The sequence below is a fragment of the Manis pentadactyla genome, chromosome 4 (genome assembly GCF_030020395.1).
Source record: "Manis pentadactyla isolate mManPen7 chromosome 4, mManPen7.hap1, whole genome shotgun sequence".
Taxonomy (NCBI): Eukaryota; Metazoa; Chordata; class Mammalia; order Pholidota; family Manidae; genus Manis; species Manis pentadactyla.
In genome coordinates this window covers 40,375,617-40,395,568 of record NC_080022.1, presented here as the reverse complement: position 1 = coordinate 40,395,568, position 19,952 = coordinate 40,375,617, and the positions used below count along the sequence as shown (strand labels likewise).

The 19,952-nt window shown below is 36.5% G+C and overlaps 1 protein-coding gene across 2 annotated transcripts in view; it reads left to right on the top strand.

Moving 5' to 3' along the window:
* FAF1 (Fas associated factor 1) overlaps nucleotides 1–19,952 on the top strand; it is a 559,668-nt gene that overhangs the window by 217,702 nt on the left and 322,014 nt on the right. For both annotated transcript variants that reach the window (XM_057500197.1, XM_036892803.2), the window contains exons 5-6: nucleotides 11,818–11,909; nucleotides 16,854–16,945. In XM_057500197.1, the coding sequence (XP_057356180.1) occupies nucleotides 11,818–11,909; nucleotides 16,854–16,945 (184 nt within the window). The remainder of the gene's footprint in view (nucleotides 1–11,817; nucleotides 11,910–16,853; nucleotides 16,946–19,952) is intronic.

Below are 19,952 nucleotides of genomic sequence, written 5' to 3'. Positions count from 1 at the left end.
CTGCTGCTGTTTTGTTCCTTCAGTTTTTTTCTTTGTTCTTATACTCCACATATGAGTGAAATCATTTGATACTTGTCCTTCTCCACCTGGCTTATATCACTAACCATAATACCCTCTAGTTCCATCCATGTCGTTGCAAATGATAGGATTTGCTTTTTCCTTATGGCTGAATAATATTCCATTGTGTATATGTACCACATTTTATCCACTCATCTACTGATGGACACTTAGGTTGTTTCTATTTCTTAGCTTTTGTAAATAGTGCTGCAATAAACATAGGGGTGCATATGTCCTTTTCAAACTGGGCTGCTGCATTCTTAGGGTAAATTCCTAGAAGTGGAATTCCTGGGTCAAATGGTATTTCTATTTTTAGTTTTTTGAGGAACCTCCATACTGCTTTCCACAATGGTTGAACTATTTTAAATTCCCACAAGCAGTGTAGGAGGGTTCCCCTTTCTCCACATCCTCACCAACATTTGTTGTTGTTTCTCTTTTGGATGTTGACCATCCTAACTGCTGTGAAGAGATATCTCATTGTGGTTTTAATTTGCATTTCTCTGATGATTAGCAGCGTGGAGCATCTTTTCATGTGTCTGTTGGCCATCTGAAATTCTTCTTTGGAGAAGTGTCTGTTCAGATCCTCTGCCTTTTTTTTTTTTTTTTTAAATGGGGAGAGATTTGGCAAATTTATTTATTTATTTATTACTCATTTTATTATCATTAATCTACAATTACGTGAAGAACATTATGGTTACTAGACTCCCCCCTTCACCAAGTCCCTCCCCACAAACCGCATTACAGTCACTGTCCATCAGCATAGTAAGATGCTGTAGACTCACTACTTGTCTTCTCTGTGTTGCACATCCCTGCCTATGCCCCCCCCCACATTATACATGCTAATCATAAGGCCCCCTTTCTTTTTCCTGCCCTTATCCCTCCCTTTCCACCCCTCCTGCCCAGTCCCTTTCCCTTTGGTAACTGTTAGTCCATTCTTGGGTTCTGTGATTCAGCTGCTGTTTTGTTACTTCAGTTTTTCTTTGTTCTTATACTCCACATATGAGTGAAATCATTTGGTACTTGTCTTTCTCCACCTGGCTTATTTCACTGAGCATAATACCCTCTAGTTCCATCCATGTTGTTGCAAATGATAGGATTTGTTTTCTTCTTATGGCTGAATAATATTCCATTGTGTATATGTACCACATCTCCTTTATCCATTCATCTATTGATGGACACTTATGTTGCTTCCATATCTTGGCTATTGTAAATAGTGCTGCAATAAACATAGGGGTGCATCGGTCTTTTTCAAACTGGAGTACTGCATTCTTAGGGTAAATTCCTAGAAGTGGAATTCCTGGGTCAAATGGTATTTCTATTTTGAGCTTTTTGAGGAACCTCCATACTGCTTTCCACAATGGTTGAACTAATTTGCATTCCCACCAGCAGCGTAGGAGGGTTCCCCTTTCTCCGCAACCTTGCCAACATTTGTTGTTGTTTGTCTTTTGGATGGTAGCTATCCTTACTGGTGTGAGATGATACCTCATTGTGGTTTTAATTTGCATTTCTCTGATGACTAGTGATGTGGAGCATCTTTTCATGTGTCTGTTGGCCATCTGAATTTCTTCTATGGAGAACTGTCTGTTTAGCTCCTCTGCCCATTTTTTAATTGGATTGTTCACTTTTTGTTTGTGGAGGTGCATGAGCTCTTTATATATTTTCGATGTCAACCCTTTATCGGATCTGTCCTTTATAAATATATACTCTCATACTGTATGGTACCTTTTTGTTTTATTGATGGTTTCCTTTGCTGTACAGAAGCTTTTCAGCTTGATATAGTCCCACTTGTTCATTTTTGCTTTTGTTTTCTTTGCCTGGGGAGATATGTTCATGAAGAAGTCGCTCATGTTTATGTCCAAGAGATTTTTGCCTATTTTTTTTCTAAGAGTTTTATGGTTTCATGACTTACATTCAGGTCTTTGATCCATTTCAAATTTACTTTTGTGTATGGGGTTAGACAGTGATCCAGTTTCATTCTTTTGCATGTAGCTGTCCAGTTTTGCCAGCACCAGCTGTTGAAGAGGCTGTCATTTCCCTATTGCATGTCCATGGCTCCTTTATCATATATTAATTGACCATATATGCTAGGGTTTATATCTGGCCTCTCTAGTCTGTTCCATTGGTCTATGGGTCTGATCTTGTGCCAGTACCAAATTGTCTTGATTACTATGGCTTTGTAGTAGAGCTTGAAGTCAGGGAGTGTAATACCCGCCAGTTTATTCTTCCTTCTCAAGATTGCTTTGGCTGTTCAGGGTCTTTTGTGGTTCCATATTAATTTTAGCACAAAGAATGCTGTTGGTATTTTGATAGGAATTGCATCGAATCTGTAGGTTACTATAGGCAGGATGGCCATTTTGACAAAATTAATTCTTCCTATCCATGAGCCTGGGATGTGTTTCCATTTACTGGTATCTTTTTTAATGTCTCTAAAGAGTGTCTTGTAGTTTTCAGGGTATATGTCCTTCACTTCCTTGGTTAGATTTTTTCCTAGGTATTTTATTCTTTTTAATGCAATTATGAATGGAATTGTTTTCCTGATTTCTTTCTCTGCTTGTTCTTTGTTAGTGTATAGGAATGCCATTGATTTCTGCATATTAATTTTGTATCCTGCAACTCTGCTGAATTTAGATATTAGATTTAGTAGTTTTGGAGTGGATTCTTTAGGGTTTTTTATGTACAATATCATGTCATGTGCAAACAAGGACAATTTAACTTCTTCCTTGCCAACCTGGGAGCCTTTTATTTCTTTGTGGCTAGGACCTCCAATGCTATGTTGAGTAGAAGTGGGGAAAGTGGGCATCGTTGTCCTGTTCCCGATCTTAAAGGAAAAGCTTTCAGCTTCTTGCTGTAAAGTATGATGTTGGCTGTGGGTTTGCCACATATGGCCTTTATTTTGTTTAGGTACTTGACCTCTATATCCATTTAGTTGAGAATTTTTCTCATGAATGGATGTTGAATTTTGTCAAATCCTTTTTCAGCATCTATGGAGATGATCATTAGGTGATTGTCCTTCTTTTTGTTGATGTGGTGGATGATGTTGATGGATTTTCGAATGTTGTACCCATCCTTGCATCCCTGAGATGAATCCCACTTGATCATGGTGTATGATTTTCTTGATGTATTTTTGAATTCGGTTTGCTAATATTTTGCTGAGTATTTTTGCATCTATGTTCATCAGGGATATTGGTCTGTAATTTTCTCATTTTGTGGTGTCTTTGCCTGGTTTTGGTATTATAGTGGTGCTCGCCTCATAGAATGAGTTTGGAAGTATTCTGTCTTCTGCTCTTTGGAAAACTTTAAGGGGGATGGGTTTTAGGTCTTCACTAAATGTTGGATAAAATTCTGCGGTGAATCCATCTGCTACAGGGGCTTTTTTCTTAGGTAGTTTTTTGATTATGAGTTCAATTTCATTACTGGTAATTGGTCTGTTCAGATTTTCTGTTTCTTTCTGTGTCATCCTTGGAATGTTGTACTTTTCTAGAAAGTTGTCCATTTCCTCTAGATTTTCCAGCTTGTTAGCCTATAGGTTTTTATAGTATTCTCTAATAATTCTTTGTATTTCTGTCGGACCCATCATGATTTTTCCTTTCTCATTTCTAATTCTGTTGATATGTGTTGTTTCTCTTTTTCTCTTAATAAGTCTGGCTAGAGGCTTATCTATTTTGTTTATTTTCTCAAAGAGCCAGCTCTTGATTTCATTGATTTTTTTCTATTGTTTTATTCTTCTCAATTTTATTTATTTCTTCTCTGATCTTTATTATGTCCCTCCTTCTTTTGACTTTAGGCCTCATTTGTTCTTCTTTTTCCAATTTCTATAATTGTGATGTTAGACTATTCATTTGAGTTTGTTCTTCCTTCTTTAAATATGCCTGGATTGCTATATACTTTCCTCTTAAGACTGCTTTCGCTGCGTCCCACAGAAGTTGGGGCTTTGTATTGTTGTTGTCATTTGTTTCCATATATTGCTTGTTCTCCATTTTAATTTGGTCATGGATCCATGGATCCATGGATTCTTTAGGAGCATGTTGTTAAGCCTCCATGTGTTTTTGGGCCTTTTTGCTTTCTTTGTACAGTTTATTTCTAGTTTTATACCTTTGTGGTCTGAAAAGTTGGTTGGTAGAATTTCAGTCTTTTGGAATTTACTGCAGCTCTTTTTGTGGCCTGGCGTGTGGTCTATTCTGTAGAATGTTCCATGTGCACCTGAGAAGAATGTGTATCCTGTTGCTTTTGGATGTAGTGTTCTATAGATGTCTATTAGGTCCATCTGTTCTAGTGTGTTGTTCAGTGCCTCTGTGTCGTTACTTATTTTCTGTCTGGTGGATCTGTCCTTTGGAGTGAGTGGTATTGAAGTCTCCTAAAATGTATGCATTGCATTCTGTTTCCTCCTTTAGTTCTGTTAGTATTTGTTTCACATATGGTAGTGCTTCTGTGTTGGTTGCATATATATTTATAATGGTTATATCCTCTTGTAGGACTGAGCCCTTTATCATTATGTAATGTCCTTTATCTTTTGTTACTTTCTTTGTTTTGAAATCTATTTTGTCTGTTACTTGTACTGCAACACCTGCTTTTTTCTTCCTGTTGTTTGCATCAAATATCTTTTTCCATCCCTTGACTTTTAGTCTATGCGTGGCTTTGGGTTTGAAGTGAGTCTCTTGTAAGCAGCATATAGATGGGTCTTGTTTTTTTATCCATTCAGTGACTCTATGTCTTTTGATTGGTGCATTCAGTCCATTTACATTTAGGGTGATTATCGATAGGTATGTGCTTGTTGCCATTTCAGGCTTTAGATTCGTGGTTACCAAAGGTTCCAGGTTACTTTCCTTACTATCTAAGAGTCTAACTTAACTCACTTACTGTGCTGTTACAAACACAATCTAAAGGTTCTTTTCTATTTCTCCTCCTTTTTCTTCCTCCTTCATTCTTTATATATTAGGTATCAAATTCTGTACTTTTTGTCTATCCCTTGATTGACTTTGGGATAGTCAATTTAATTTTGCATTTGCCTCGCAAGCAGCTGCTCCACCCTCCCTACCGTGGTTTTACTACCTTTGGTGACAGCTATCCACCCTAAGAACACTTCCATCTATAGCAGTCCCTCCAAAATAGACTGCAGAGATGGTTTATGGGAGGTAAACTCTCTCAGCTTTTGCTTATCTGGAAATTGTTTAATTCCTCCTTCAAATTTAAATGATAATCTTGCCGGATAAAGTAACCTTGGTTCCAGGCCCTTCTGCTTCATGGCATTAAGTACATCATGCCACTCCCTTCTGGCCTGTAATGTTTCTGCTGAGATTTCTGATGTTAGCCTGATGGGCTTTCCTTGTATGTGATCTTATTTCTGCCTCTGGCTGCTTTTAACAGTCTGTCCTTATCCTTGATCTTTGACATTTTAATTACTATGTGTCTTGTTTTTGTCTTCCTTGGGTCCCTTGTGTTGGGAGATCTGTGGATCTCCATGGCCTGAGAGACTATCTCCTTCCCCAGATTGGGGAAGTTTTCAGCAGGTACCTCCTCAAAGACACTTTCTATCCCTTTCTCTCTCTCTTCTTCTTCTGGTATCCCTATAATGCGAATATTGTTCCGCTTGGATTGGTCACACAGTTCTCTCAATATTCTTTCATTCTTAGAGGTCCTTTTTTCTCTCTGTGCCTCAGCTTCTTTGTATTCTTCTTCTCTAGTTTCTATTTCATTTATCGTCTCCTCCATCGTATCCAACCTGCTTTTATTACCCTCCATCATGCTCTTCAATGATTGGATCTCTGACCTGAATTCATTCCTGAGTTCTTGGTGTCTTTCTGTACCTCCATTAGCATGTTGATGATTTTTATTTTGAACTCCCTTTCAGGAAGAGTCGCAAGGTCCATATCATTTAAATCTTTCTCAGGAGTTGTATTAATGATTTTACTCTGGACCAGGTTTCTTTGGCATTTCATATTTGTATATGGCACCCTCTAGTATCCAGAAGCTGTTTTCTGGAGCTGCTCAGCCCCTGAAGCAATGTTGGGGGTTGCAGGGGAGCGGTATTGGTGCCTTGGGGGAGGAAAGAGGTGTTACCTGCTTCCCGGATGCTGTACCTGTCTCCACTACCTGAACAAGTGGGCTGGGCACACACATGTAAGGTTTTGTCCCAGAGCATCCGGATATGGATCCTTGCTTTCCACAAGCAGCTGGAATCCCAGTCTCCCCAGGAACTCTGCCTGCCCCAGCTTTCCAACCCCATAATCAGAAGAGTATGATGAAAGCAGCATGAAATGTAGGTTTGAGCTCCCAGTGCAGATCTCCAGATCTAGGTATTCAGCAGTCCCAAGCATTCCACTCCCTCCCTGCTCAGTTTCTCTTACTTCCACCGGTGAGCTGGGGTGGGGAAAGGGCTCGGGTCCCACTGAGCTACAGCTCTGGTACGTTACCCTGTTCTGTGAGGTCTGCTCTTTTCTCCAGGTTAATGCAGTCTGGCCCCATCCTCTTACCTGTTGCTCTCTCAGGATTAGTTGCACCAACTATATTTTCTAATTGTATCTGTTTTAGGAGGAAGCCTCTGTCTCTCCTCTCATGCCGCCATCTTTAATCGTCCACTCTTCTACTTTTTGGAAAACATTTAGGAGGTTGGGTGTTAGATCTTTAGTAAGTGTTTGATAACATTCAGCAGTGAAAACATCTGGTCAAGGGATTTTGTTCTTAGGTAGTTTTTTGATTACCAATTCAATTTTCTTGCTGTTTCTCTGTTCAGATTTTCTGTTTCTTTCTGTGTCAGCCTTGGAATGTTGTATTTTTTAGAAAGTTGTCCATTTCTTCTAGGTTGTCCATTATGTTAGCATGTAATTTTTCATAGTATTCTCTAATAATTATTTGTATTTCTATGGTTTCTGTAGTAATTTTTCCTTCCTCATTTCTGATTCTGTTTTTGTGTGTAGACTCTCTTTTTTCTTGATAAGTCTGGCTTAGGGTTTATCTATTTTTGTTTATTTTCTCGAAGACCCAGCTCCTGCTTTCATTGATTCTTTCTATTTTTTTATTCTACTCGATTTTATTTATTTATGCTCTAGTCTTTATTATGCCCCTCCGTCTACTGATTTTGGGCCTCATTTGTTCTTCTTTTTCTAGTTTCATTAATTGTGAGGTTCGAGTCTTCATATAGGATTGTTATTCTTTCCTGAGGTAGGCCTGTATTTGCAATATATTTCCCTCTTAGCACGGCCTTTGCTGTGTCCCACAGATTTTGCGGTGTTGAATTATTGTTGTCATTCTGTCTCCATATATTGCTTGATGTGTGTTTTTATTTGGTCATTGATCCATTGGTTATTTAGGGGCATCTTTTGAAACCTCTATGTGTTTGTGAGATTTTTCATTTTCTTTGTGTAGTTTATTTCTAGTTTCATACCTTTGTGGTCTGAGAAACTGGTTGGTACAATTTCAGTCTTTTTGAATTTACCGAGGCTCTTTTTGTCACCTAGTATATGATCTATTCTTGAAAATGTTCCATATGCACTTGATAAGAATTTGTATCCTGCTGCTTTTGGGTGTAGAGTTCTGTAGATGTCTTTTAGGTCCATCTATTCTAATGTGTTGTTCAATGCCTTTGTTTCCTTACTCCTTTTCTGTCTGGTTGATCTGTCCTTTGTAGTGAGTGGAATGTTGTAGTCTACTAGAATGAATGCATTGCATTCTATTTCCCCTTTTAATTCTGTTAGTATTTGTTTCACATATGTACATGCTCCTGTGTTGCATAAATATTTATATTGGTTATATCCTCTTGTTGGATTGACCCCTTTATGATTATGTAATGTCCTCCTTTGTCTTTTGTGACTTTGTTTGTTTTGAAGTCTATTTTGTCTGATGCAAGTACTGCATCTCCTGCTTTTTTCTCCTTATTAGTTGCATGAAATATCTTTTTCCATCCCTTCACTTTTAGTCTGTGTATGTCTTTGGGTTTAATGTGAGTCTCTTGTAGACAGCATATGGATGGGTCTTGTTTTTTATACATTCAGTGAGTCTATGTCTTTTGATTGGTGCTTTCAGACCATTTACAATTAGGGTGATTATTGATAGGTGCATCCTTATTGCCATTGCAGGCTTTAGATTTGTGGTTACCAAAGGTTCAAGTGTAACTGCTTTACTATCTAAGAGTCTAACTTAACTCAGTATGCTATTACAAATGCAATCTAAAGGTTCTTTTTTTCTCCTTCTTTTTCTTCCTCCTCCATTCTTTATAGATTAGGTATCATATTCTGTACACTTTGTCTGTCCCTTGATAGACGTTGGCAGTAGTTGATTTAATTTTGGTCTTCTTAGTAATTAACTGTTCTACTTTCTTTACTATGGTTTTACTACGTCTGGTGACAGCTATTAAACCTTAGGAACAGTTCCATCTAGAGCAGTCCATCCAAAGTACACTGTAGATATGGTTTGTGGGAGGTAAATTCTCTCAGCTTTTGCTTATCTGGAAATTGTTTAATCCCTCCTTCAAATTTAAATGATAATCTTGCTGGGTACAGTATTCTTGGTTCGAGGCCCTTCTGTTTCATTGCAATAAATACGTCATGCCACTCCCTTCTGGCCTGTAAGGTTTCTGCTGAGAAGTCTGATGTTAGCCTGATGGGCTTTCCGTTGTATGTGGTCTTATTTCTGTCTCTCGCTTCTTTTAATAGTCTGTCATTATCTTTGATCTTTGCCATTTTAATTATTATGTGTCTTGGTGTTGTCTTCCTTGGGTATTTTGTGTTGGGAGTTCTCTGTATCTCCATGGCCTGAGAGACCATCTTTTCTCTAGATTGGGGAAGATTACCCCTATAATGCAAATATTGTTCCATTTGGATTGTTCACACAGTTCTCTCAATATTGTTTCATTCTCAGTGATCCTTTTTTCTCTCTGTGCCTCGGCCTCTTTATATTCCTCTTCACTAAATTCTATTCCATTTACTGTCTCTTCTTCTACATCTAATCTGCTTCTAAGTCCCTCCATTGTATGTTTCTTTTCAGATATGCAATTTCTTAATGATTCAGTCTCCATCCTAAATTCATCCCTGAGTTCTTGAATATTTTTCTGTACCTCCATGAGTGAGCATGTTTATGATTTTTAGTTTGAACTGTCTTTCAGGAAGATTGGTAAGTTTAGTTTTACTTGGCCTTTTCTCTGGTGTTTGTGAGATTTTGGATTGAACCAGGTTCCTTTGTCATTTCATATTTGTATATGGCACTCTCTAGTGCCCAGAAGCTCTAGTCTCTGGAGCTGCTCAGCTCCTGAAGTGATGTAGGGTTTCGCAGGGGAGCGGCGCTGGTACCTGTCAGTAGGTAAGAGCTGTTTCCTTCTTCCTGGCTGCAGTTCCTGTCTCCACTGACAGATCCAGTGGGCTGAGTAAACAGGTGTAAGTCTCTGTGCTTTGCACTTGTAGTTGCCATAGGCAGGCCCTTCCTTTCGCTGGCTTGACACCAGGGGAGGGACTACTGGTTTGTGAGCTAGTGCCAGTAGGTCAGTAAGAAGGCGCAGCTTGCTGTGTATCACGGTGGAGGGCCTCAGAGCTGAGTAGCCAGCCAGGGGGATGGAGAACCTGAAACTCCTGAAAGTTCCCAACCTGCTGGGCAGAGCACCTCCAAACAACCTTGTCCACCTAGCAGCAAGCTCCATGCAGTCCCCTCCCCTTTAGCATCTCTCTTGCTGCTGTGAAGCCTCTCAGACTTCCTGCCTTTCCTTTGTCCCGGAGCAGCCGGATGTGGATCCCTGTCCTCCACAAATGGCTGGAATCTGTGTTTCTCCAAGTATTCCGCTTGTCTTAGCTTTCCAACCCCACTAATCTCCAGAGCACCATGCGATTTAGGTTTGTGCTCCCAAAGCAGATCTCCAGGACTGGGTGTTCAGCAGTACTAGGTTTCCACCCCCTTCCTGCTCCATTTCTCTTCCTCCTGCTCATGTACTGGGGTGGTGGAAGGGCTTGGGTCCTGCCGGATCAAGGCTTTGGTACATGACCCTTGGTGAGGTCTGCTCTGTTCTCCAGGTGTATGCCGTCTGGCGCAGCCTTCTTTCCTGTTGCTCTTTTTGGATTAGTTGTATTAACTATTTTTGTATTATATGTGGTTTTCAGAGGAGTTCTCTTTCTCCCCTCTCACACCGCCATCTTTTATCTCCTAAAAATAACTTCTTAATCTCAAGACTGTTTGTTTTAAATGTTATCCATGCTTGCTACAAAGAATAACTGGGACTTAAAATCTCTTTCATTTTTCCTTTAAGAAAGTTCTTTTAGGTAATGAATGCTATGATTGTCTCCAAGAGTCTGTGTAGGAGGTGCAGGTGAAGATAGGTTTCTAAAAGGCAAGCACTGGGAAGACTTGCAAGGAAGTAATCCCATTTCCAGATACGTACAGCTATAGAAGTAGCAGCCTTTTCCACAGATGAAAAGGCAGTGTTTATATGTATTTGGCTTAAAAAGTATGGCTCATCTTTCTACCATTTCCATTTGTCAGCAACCTTTTTGAAAGCCAAAGTTGATAAAACTTTCTGCTTCTAAAATGTAATGTTGAACTAGATTTCTGTTTATGATGTTTAATCACTACCCAAAGTGCCCTCAAAGGAATTTTCCTTAGGAAAGTAAAAAAATGTCACTAAGACCATGAAGGGTTAGTAGCATTACTTATTCAGGCAGCTGTGTTTCCATAAAACTTGTATAGTGTAAGCTTTTACCCCCTTCTTTCCTTCATCAGCTTGAAATACTTTTTTGTCTTTTAATATGTAGTAATCAGTTTTTCAGTATTCAGTCACTTGTCAGTGATATTTAATTGTGCGTTAATCTAAAATTATAGACTAACACCAACCTAATAAAAGCAGATACATGAAATATTTGTACATTCTGATTCTATGATTTGTTTAATATACTTTAGTAGCCGAAATTAGCTGATTGATTTATGAGTATACTTGATTCCTGAAAAGTGATTTGTGGAGCACCAGAAAAACTGTGATTCCTCACTTTCTTTATTAGCATTTTTGCCTTTTTACTTTTCAGTCTCACATCCTCACTGAACAGGCTTTCCTAGATTTTTGTTTTTGTTTTCCTGCAACAACTCAGCTATACTTCAAGTCTCATTTCTCTTGCAAAGCCTTTTCTATTTGGTCCAATACAATTTTTTTCCTTTTCTGAAATTCTGTTGCTTTTCTCTTTAACACAATTTCTGTTGTCTTCCAGATTAGATACATTGGCTTTATTTTTTCAGCTACTTTCATGGATATTGTCTCCTTTCATCCTTGGACCCTAGAAAAGAAAAACTAGGCAACATTATTTTCCATTTTGCAGATGCAAAAATTACGAATAGATGAATTAATTGATTCCTTCAAGATAAGAACCCAAGTCTTCATTCCAATATCTGCTTTACCTGTATTGTACTGCCCCAGGTTGTATACTTTACCTGCTTTCCCTACCTTATGCTGAACATATACAGGTATTGTCAGCTGATTGAATGTAAATAGATTGTTCCTATTCAAATTCCCAGTCACTGATACCTGTGTCTTTAAAAAAAGCTATAAAGTTAATTAACTACTTAATTAATTGTGGAGTCTTTTATCACAGTGTTGAAGCCTGAGTTCTTCAAAGGGGCAACATGATATTTGATCAAGATTTGAAATTTGGACTACTGTAATTTTTCTTATTCCTTTATCAGACAAATATCATTGACTGTGCACCATATGTCCAATATTAATGCTAACCCTGGATATGAACAAATGTTGTTTGCATTATTTTCTTAGTAATATTTGGTCTCTTCTTGTCCGTACAGGAGAGATTAAACAGATTCTAGAAAATGAACTTCAGATACCTGTGTCTAAAATGCTGTTGAAAGGCTGGAAGACTGGAGATGTGGAAGACAGTGTGAGTTTCTTAATTGCCTAGAAGTAAAAGAAAATTAAGTTATGCAATTGACTAAATTATATATAAAAATTGGTTTTTAGTAATGTTAAATATGACAGAAGTAGATTTGGTAATAGTAACTTAGTTTAAGGAATCAGCAAACAGTGTTTTTCAAGCTAAAGCATTTTCATGGTAAACCAATAGTTTTAAATGAGTTAGGTATGTGAATGAAAACACTGTATGGCAAGTTTTTCCTATTTCTAACTACTATAGTAGTTGGTCTGGCACTCTTTTGAGAGCTTTTATTTTTTTCTTAAACCTCATAGGGTGTGGGTAAGTACCCTGCAATAATAATTTACTGAACAATTACTGATTGTCCTGAAGGAAGTCATACACAGTATATATATTTATGCCAAGTATTGATTATGGAACAAAGATAAAAATAGGAAATTTTTTTTAAACTTGGAAAATTTAAATGGTAAGAATCTTTCTTTGTTTACTTGGATAGTGGCAGGTGGAGAGAATGAATTATGTTTTAAGAATCTGATATAGTGTTGCAATTTTAAGGTAGTAGTTGCTATTCTCAGGGATCCAGTAGGAGTTTCAAGTATAAAATATTTTACACACTTTTTCTGACAGAGTGGGGAGGGTTAGAAAGAAATGGGTTAACTCTAAAGCTTTAGGTGTTTGTGGTGGAAATAACTGTCAAATATTTTCACACTAGTTTCTCAGTTGATATTTCAATATCCATGTATAACTTAGAATCTTCAATTTTTGGTTCAGTTCTTCTTTGTCAGTGGCTCCTGGTAGACATTGTGCTTATAAATACTTCTGTGGGAGTTCATTTGATATATAGAGATGTTCTGAGTATTTCAGTATGATATATACAGGAATTTCAGGTCAGTGAGATATCTTAAAGCTTAGGTACATGTTAGTGATATGCTATATATTAGGTGTCTGCAAACTTTTTCTGCACAGAGCCAGGTAGTAAATATTTTAGGCTTTGTGGACTATACAGTCTCTGTTGCAACTCAATTCTGGCGTCATAGTGTGAAAGCAGTATAGATCATGTGTGAAAGAATGAGCATGACTATATTCTAATAAATCTTTATTTTATGGACACAAGTTTAAATTTTACTTCACATGTCATGACATACTCTTCTTTTGATTTTGTCAACCATTTAAAAATGCAAAAACTATTCTTAACTAACAGACTATACTAAAACAGGTAGTGAGCTGGATTTGTCCTATGGGCCATAGTTTGCTGACCTGTGGTGCTGTATGCTATTCTAATTGTAATGTGAATTAAAAAACAAAAACAAGGCTGACAACCTTAGCAGAAATATGTATGCATTAGTTTACAAAGCTGTATCATTTATTCATTCATTTATTTAGAAACCTGTGGATATGAATCAGTCTTGCATAGCACATTCAGGAGTTTGTGAAGAGAAAGGCAATCATTTTGAGAAAGTCCTTTTTAGAACTATGCGTTCTAGTATTTGAGCATAGTCTTTGTTACCAATAATATTTCAGTTACTTATTTTTATGTAGTCTTTTCCCTAGGTAATTTCTGCTATCCCTATGCTGTTAATTTTCTGGTTGCTTCCAAATTATAATTCTAGGTTATACTTCTATGAACTCACATATCCAAATTGATAATTCACTTGTGTACTTGCATACCTTATTAACATATTTATTTAACTTAACATGTTTAAAATGGAACTCTTTGATTAATTTTCCTCCCCATGATATTTCCCCACTAGTCTTCCCCAACAAATGGCAGTGCTATAACCACCGCTAAATCCAATGGGGCATCAGTCTTTTCCCATTTCAAACAATACCTAATCCTTTGGTAAGTCTGATAAACTTTATCTCAAAAATATATCTCAACCTTGGCCACTTTTCAGTATTTTTCATGCACTACCTTAATCCAAGCCATCACCATTTCTTGCCTGGACCAATGCAATAACTTCATCATTATTTTCCCAGATTATTTTCTTGAATTCTTTCAGTGCATTCTCCACACAGCAGCCAGAGCAATCTTTTAAAAGCATAGATCGAATTATATCACTCTCCTGTTAAAACATAGCTTCTTAGTGCACTTTGAATACAATTCAGGCTACTCACAATGGTTTTAAAAGCATTCTATTACTTATTCTAATTCACCTCTACAACCTCATCTTCAGCTGCAGCCATACAAACCTCCTTTTAATTCTTCTACGAGGCTCAAGCTGTTTACATCTTTACCTGACATGCTATTCAACTGTCTGGAATGCTTTACACCCAGTTCTTCACATAGGTAACTCTTTTTCATCCTTTGAGTCTCAGCTTACATGTCATTTTCTTTAAAAGTCTGTATAAAATTTGGTTCCCATCACAGCATTCTCCATCACAGCGCCATGAGTAGAGGGAACATACATGTTTCTCTCACCATAGTATATGAAATGCCTGGTATAAAAGGCATCAAGTAAATATTTGTGGAATGAATAAATGACTTAAAGTATTAATTAATTTATTTAATTATACCATATGTGGTTTGATGGGGAAGATCAAGTGGGAAATCATTGGATAATGGCATGGAAAATGGACAATGACTTGGTCATGTGGTAAGATCAAGCATTTATCAATAATCCATAAAGTAAAATAATGAACGACAAAGAGGGAAAAATAGCTTTGTGTATATGTGTATGTTTTGTTTGTATGTTATCTCTATAGCATTAACACAGACCAATTTCAAAAGGATTTATACATATTTGACATAAAGTTTCAGAATTTCCAGGTCTTCTAGTAGATTGTGAAATTATGAGTAATTTCCTACTACAGTGTTATTTTTAAAAACCATGGGTCACAAACTATTAGTGAGTTGTAAAGTTAATTTAGTGGGCTATACCCAGCATTGAAAAAAAGAAGTAGAGTAGAAGATGTTAGAGTGTATTGAAATAATAAGGCTAAGTATTTCTTCTTATTTAACACATAAATAATGTGAGTCAAGAAGTCCCAAAGCTCTTGGAGTGAGACTGTAAACTTAGTAAGATGGGCCCTCTTGTGGAGGGTTCAAGAATAAGCTCCTCATATTCTATGCTTGGGTGAGATTGGCCCTCCCCAGCTGCCCCTACTTCCATTTGCAGGGTTAAGAGGAATTCGTAGACATCCACTCAACTTTGCTTTCCAGCATGTTAAGCCCTGACATTATTGTCTTGATTCAACCAGGACTAATTTCATTACATCTTTCCTGCTGTTTATGCCAATCACTGCAAGGAGTCTAAGGTTCCCACATCATCCCCCACTCAAATCTCCATAGTCTTGGCACAGCCCATATCTGTCTCTATCCTTTTTCTCCTACAATGCCTGAAACCTTTTTGCTATGCCCTGTGGAACTAACACATCATTAACGAAATTTCTTCCATTGTTACTCTCTTCCCTGCACATTCCCTTCATCATCTTCCTCTGACAGAAACCTGCCTTCCTGAGGGCATTGTTTCTCTTTAGCCTTCGCAGTGTTAATTGCTTTTCTGTAGCAGCCATCATACACTGGACTAAGTGGTAAATATATGTACTAATTGGTCCTCATTTCCACTTCCAGATCTTTATCAGTCCTTCCTCTCTAAAAACTTTCAGCTTTTAATTTCATGTCAAAAAACTGTACCATCTGCTTATTGAAGCCATCTCCCCTTGTTTCCTGATGATTTTTAGTTCCTGATTTATAATTGCTCCCTTTTTAATTCTTACTAATTTAAATAACCTTTATAAAGTATCTTTTTCTCCACCCTCCATCAGCCCATGTCTTCCCATCGTGTTACTCATTTAATTATAAGAATTCTCAAATCTTAATTTCAAGCTTCCATTTTCTGTTCATCTCTCATCTTTCTAGCTCACTTCCCTTAGCATCCTAACTCCAACCATCTTTCAACTCTATTCAGACCACCAATCCATCATTTCTGCCATCTTTTCAAGATCATTACCTTTCATGTCTCCCTTCCTTATGTGAGGTCAGTCATCATAATCACTTCCTTGCATATAGCCTCAACTTTTAATTTATGGATTGTGTTTGGCAAAAATCCTTACTTTGGATAAATCCAACTCTGTCTATTCTGTGTCTCACAGTTAAATGTGCCTGGAGACAGACAAAATCATGCTGATTGATGTATTTTTAAATTCTTGGCCATTAATTTCAGAGGGCTCCTTTATGTTGTAGGCAGTCATAGTTGAGATGTAAAATGTGTTCCTGTATGTGTATTGCTGTCAAAAAAAGGTTTAAAGTATGTTAGCAAGTATTTAACACCAAGTTGGGAGTTTGAAAGGTATGTAGGAGTTTTACAGTGGAAGAAATTCAGTGAAATTTTGCATGGTTATTGAGATGAAGGTCAGATGTAGCCCAAGAGTAGTTATTCACCCCAGACAGAAGGTTTTACAAAGAAATTCCCTGGAGTAAAAGTTAAGTGACCTAGGCAACACTTATTAGAGACCTCATCCAAGCTCCTCCTCTATAAAGTCATTGGGTTGAGGTATGCTCTCTGTGATCTTTTCTAGAGCACATGATCTTTGAAAACTTACATTGCCAATACTTGTTATTATGATCCTGGAATGAAGTGCATATTAGTTGCAAGGATAAATTTTTTCAATGAAGAAATAAGTGAATCTCAACTGTGTTCTTATCTATTTGTATCTCTTCATAATCTAAGGAATTTGTATTTTATTTTAACATTCACATTTATGCTAATTTATTTTACATATTTTATATATATATATATATATATATATATATATATATATATAAATGTATATGTATGGGAGAAATAAGGTGATTTGGATTCAGTAATTCTTCTGCATTACCCTATTTAGGAAATTGTCAAAAGATGAAAACTTAAACTATAATATTGACAGTTTCTCAAGAACTATAGGAAAAAAATTAATAATGCACGATCAACAGTCTTTCTGTTTTGTTTTTAATTTTTTCTTTTTCAGACTGTCTTAAAATCTCTACACTTGCCAAAAAACAACAGTCTTTATGTCCTTACACCAGACTTGCCACCACCTTCATCATCTAGTCATGCTGGGTAAGGATTTTATTTTTCCTGGTAATCTGAAATAAAAAGCTTAATTGTTAAGTTGCTTTAAGTTGTGTATAAATATAAAAATCTTACTAAAGTTTTAAGTTACCATCAACTATTAACCATATGTATTTTGAAACTATCTGGTTTGGGTAGTTTATTTGTTTGATTTTAGTGGTAGAATTCTTTTTCCAAAGAAAATCTTTAGCAAAACTCCATTATGTAAAAAATAGCCAAAAATTGCACAGTTTTTTAAGGGGAAGGACTAGAATTGGAGGGAGAGAATGAGTGAATGGAACTCCAATTTCTCCCATGGCTGAAGAAGGCATACCTTTGAGGAAAATTCATTGGGCTCTGTAGAATACAGCTTAAAAAAACACTTGATATAAAATTGTTATTAAGAGTTTCTTTCTGTTTGGTATAGGGAATCTCATTCTTTTATCAGTTTTCACAGTGAAACTTAGTACATTTATAGAATGATCAAGTTATTTTAATGTTTAAATATATTACTTTATTATTACTAGATAAAGCAAACTGATATAAAGTGAATAATTATGCTGATGATAGAATAATAATTTTTAAGAGTACAGTGTCATTCCAGACCTATGTCTGAGTTGTTTTTAGATTTTCACAATTTTTATACACATTTTCTTTTTTAATGCAACTTGGTGATTTTGTGTGATAGAGACCTGTGTCCTTAAACTTCACATACTGTCAAACTTTTCCCCCACCGCCTGCCAAATATATTATTCTGTAGTGAAAGGAAAAAAAAATCTGTTTTACTCTACTACACTACTCACAGAACGCTTCTGGCTCCAATGTGTGGGCTTTTTTTTGCCCCCCATAAGGCAATTCTTCAACACCAGCTGTATGTTCTGTAATTTAACTAAGTTCTGATACTATCTGGGGATAGTATCAAATTCCACAAGTTTAGGGCTTAGTCCCATAAGACTTCCCCCATGTCAGAACAGCATTTGCAAGTCTAGGTTGTCACCTGTGCTTTTGACCAAAGGGCTGTAAATTGGAGGCTCCCACAACCCCCTTGTTGAGTTTGATAATTGGTAGAATGGCTCAAAAAGTAATGACCAACTTACTATGAAACATCTTTTAAAGGATAGAAATGAACATCCATATGAAGAAATACATAGGATGAGATCCCGAAGAGTCCCAAGCACAGGAGCTTCTGTCCCTGTAAATTTCTGGTTGTGCCACCCTCCTACCGCATAGATGCGTTCTTGTTCACCAACCTGGAAGCTCCCCAGAACCCTTCAGCTAGGGTTTCTTTTTTATAAAAGCCTTATTTACATAGGCATGATTGATCAAATCATTGGCTATTGTTGATTAACTCAACCTCCAGTCCCTCCTACCCAGAGAGAGTGGAGGAGGGGTGTGCTGGCAGTTACAACCTTCTAATCATGCCATTAGTTCCACTGGCAACCAGCTTTCCTGCCTGCTTTTCTAGAAGTCACTAACAAATTCAAGTGTGGTTGAAAGGGGCTTGTTATGAATAAAAGAATCATTGCTCCTTTTACCTTCATCTTTCTTATCACTTGGAAAATTCCTAGTGTTTTATCTCTATGTGAAGAAGAAGACCAAATAAATATTTACTATTGTAGATCATATCATCACAGGTATATAGTAGCAAAAAAAAAAAATGAAATTGGCTTTACCAAAGTAGAAATCATTGAACTGAAAAAAGTTAAGTCTAATTTAATTGTATTTGATAGTCTGTTAATAGTTTGTTTTAGGTTAGGAATTTAAAGATTTCTTGGGTTGCTCCTTATCTTTATATTCAGATGATATATTCATGGGAAGTTGAATTTACAAACTCTTATAAATAGCCTAGTACTTGGGTCTCCTGTTTATAGAAATATTGATATAAACACCAGATGAGATTAAGTTAAACAAAGAGTTATTTGCATGGTTCTGTATCTAGTCAGGTAGAACATTATTTTTGCAGGTTAGTTAACAGAGTGTAATTACTGTCATTGAGTATGTAATCCACATAATTACAAGCAGATAGGAGACATCACTGGTTATAATCTATTGCTTTCCAGTAGCATGATTAACTGGATTTATCAAAATGTCTTCCTGGGCTAATGGAAATGTTTTCATTGCCATGTGGCTGACCTTAGTTTGATTGCGAATTGCTCAGTCCCTAGGCAAGCAGGGGCCTACAGTGCTTCTGAAATTCAGTGTTTATTGGAAAATGAATAGTTCATATATCACAAGTGTAGTCTTCCCTAGTTGGCTTTATGCATTCTTACCAAGTTATAATGATGCTGTTTCCTGTGTTAGAACAAGAAAGACAGCAAAATTCAAAGTCAAATAAAATACATAAAGCACAGAGTATCTCGGTGGTAGGAGGAAGGGCACATAAAGGTTCCTGCTAATGAAAAAGCCATATTAAGGCACATTTTATTAAAATACAACTAAAAAGCCAACGTGAATTTCCTTTAATGTATTAATCTAGTTTATCTTTCTATGAAACTAGATTTCTATGCTTCCTATAAAAATAGATTATTTCCAGGGGATGATGTATATCTTAAACACTGATTTCATGAAAGATAATTAAAAAAACGAAATCCATGCAGAATTATAAAAGCTAATGATAATTATTTTTGACTTGTGATACTCATTTTGCATTTCAGCAAATAAAAATAGTTGTTCAATATCGTAATTAAATACTGGAGTCCAAAAAAATTTCCTATTGTGTTATATATCATATATTATCGAATATGGTAGACATAAAAGTATACTGTATTAAACTCCATAATGAATCAAGTTGGTTTATTTTTGCAGAATTTTGTTACAATTGGTGGATTTATAGAAATCTTCTTTGTAATTTATAGCCTGATTTATAATCTAAAAAGGAGAAAATAAAAGGTAATTTTGATTCATCGTATTATATTTGAGAATTGTCAAATGAATAGAAGAGTTATAAGACTGGTAGAAGAAAATAAAGTTTCTGGACCATCCCTTTCTTTTTTTTTTCTTTTAAAATTATATATTT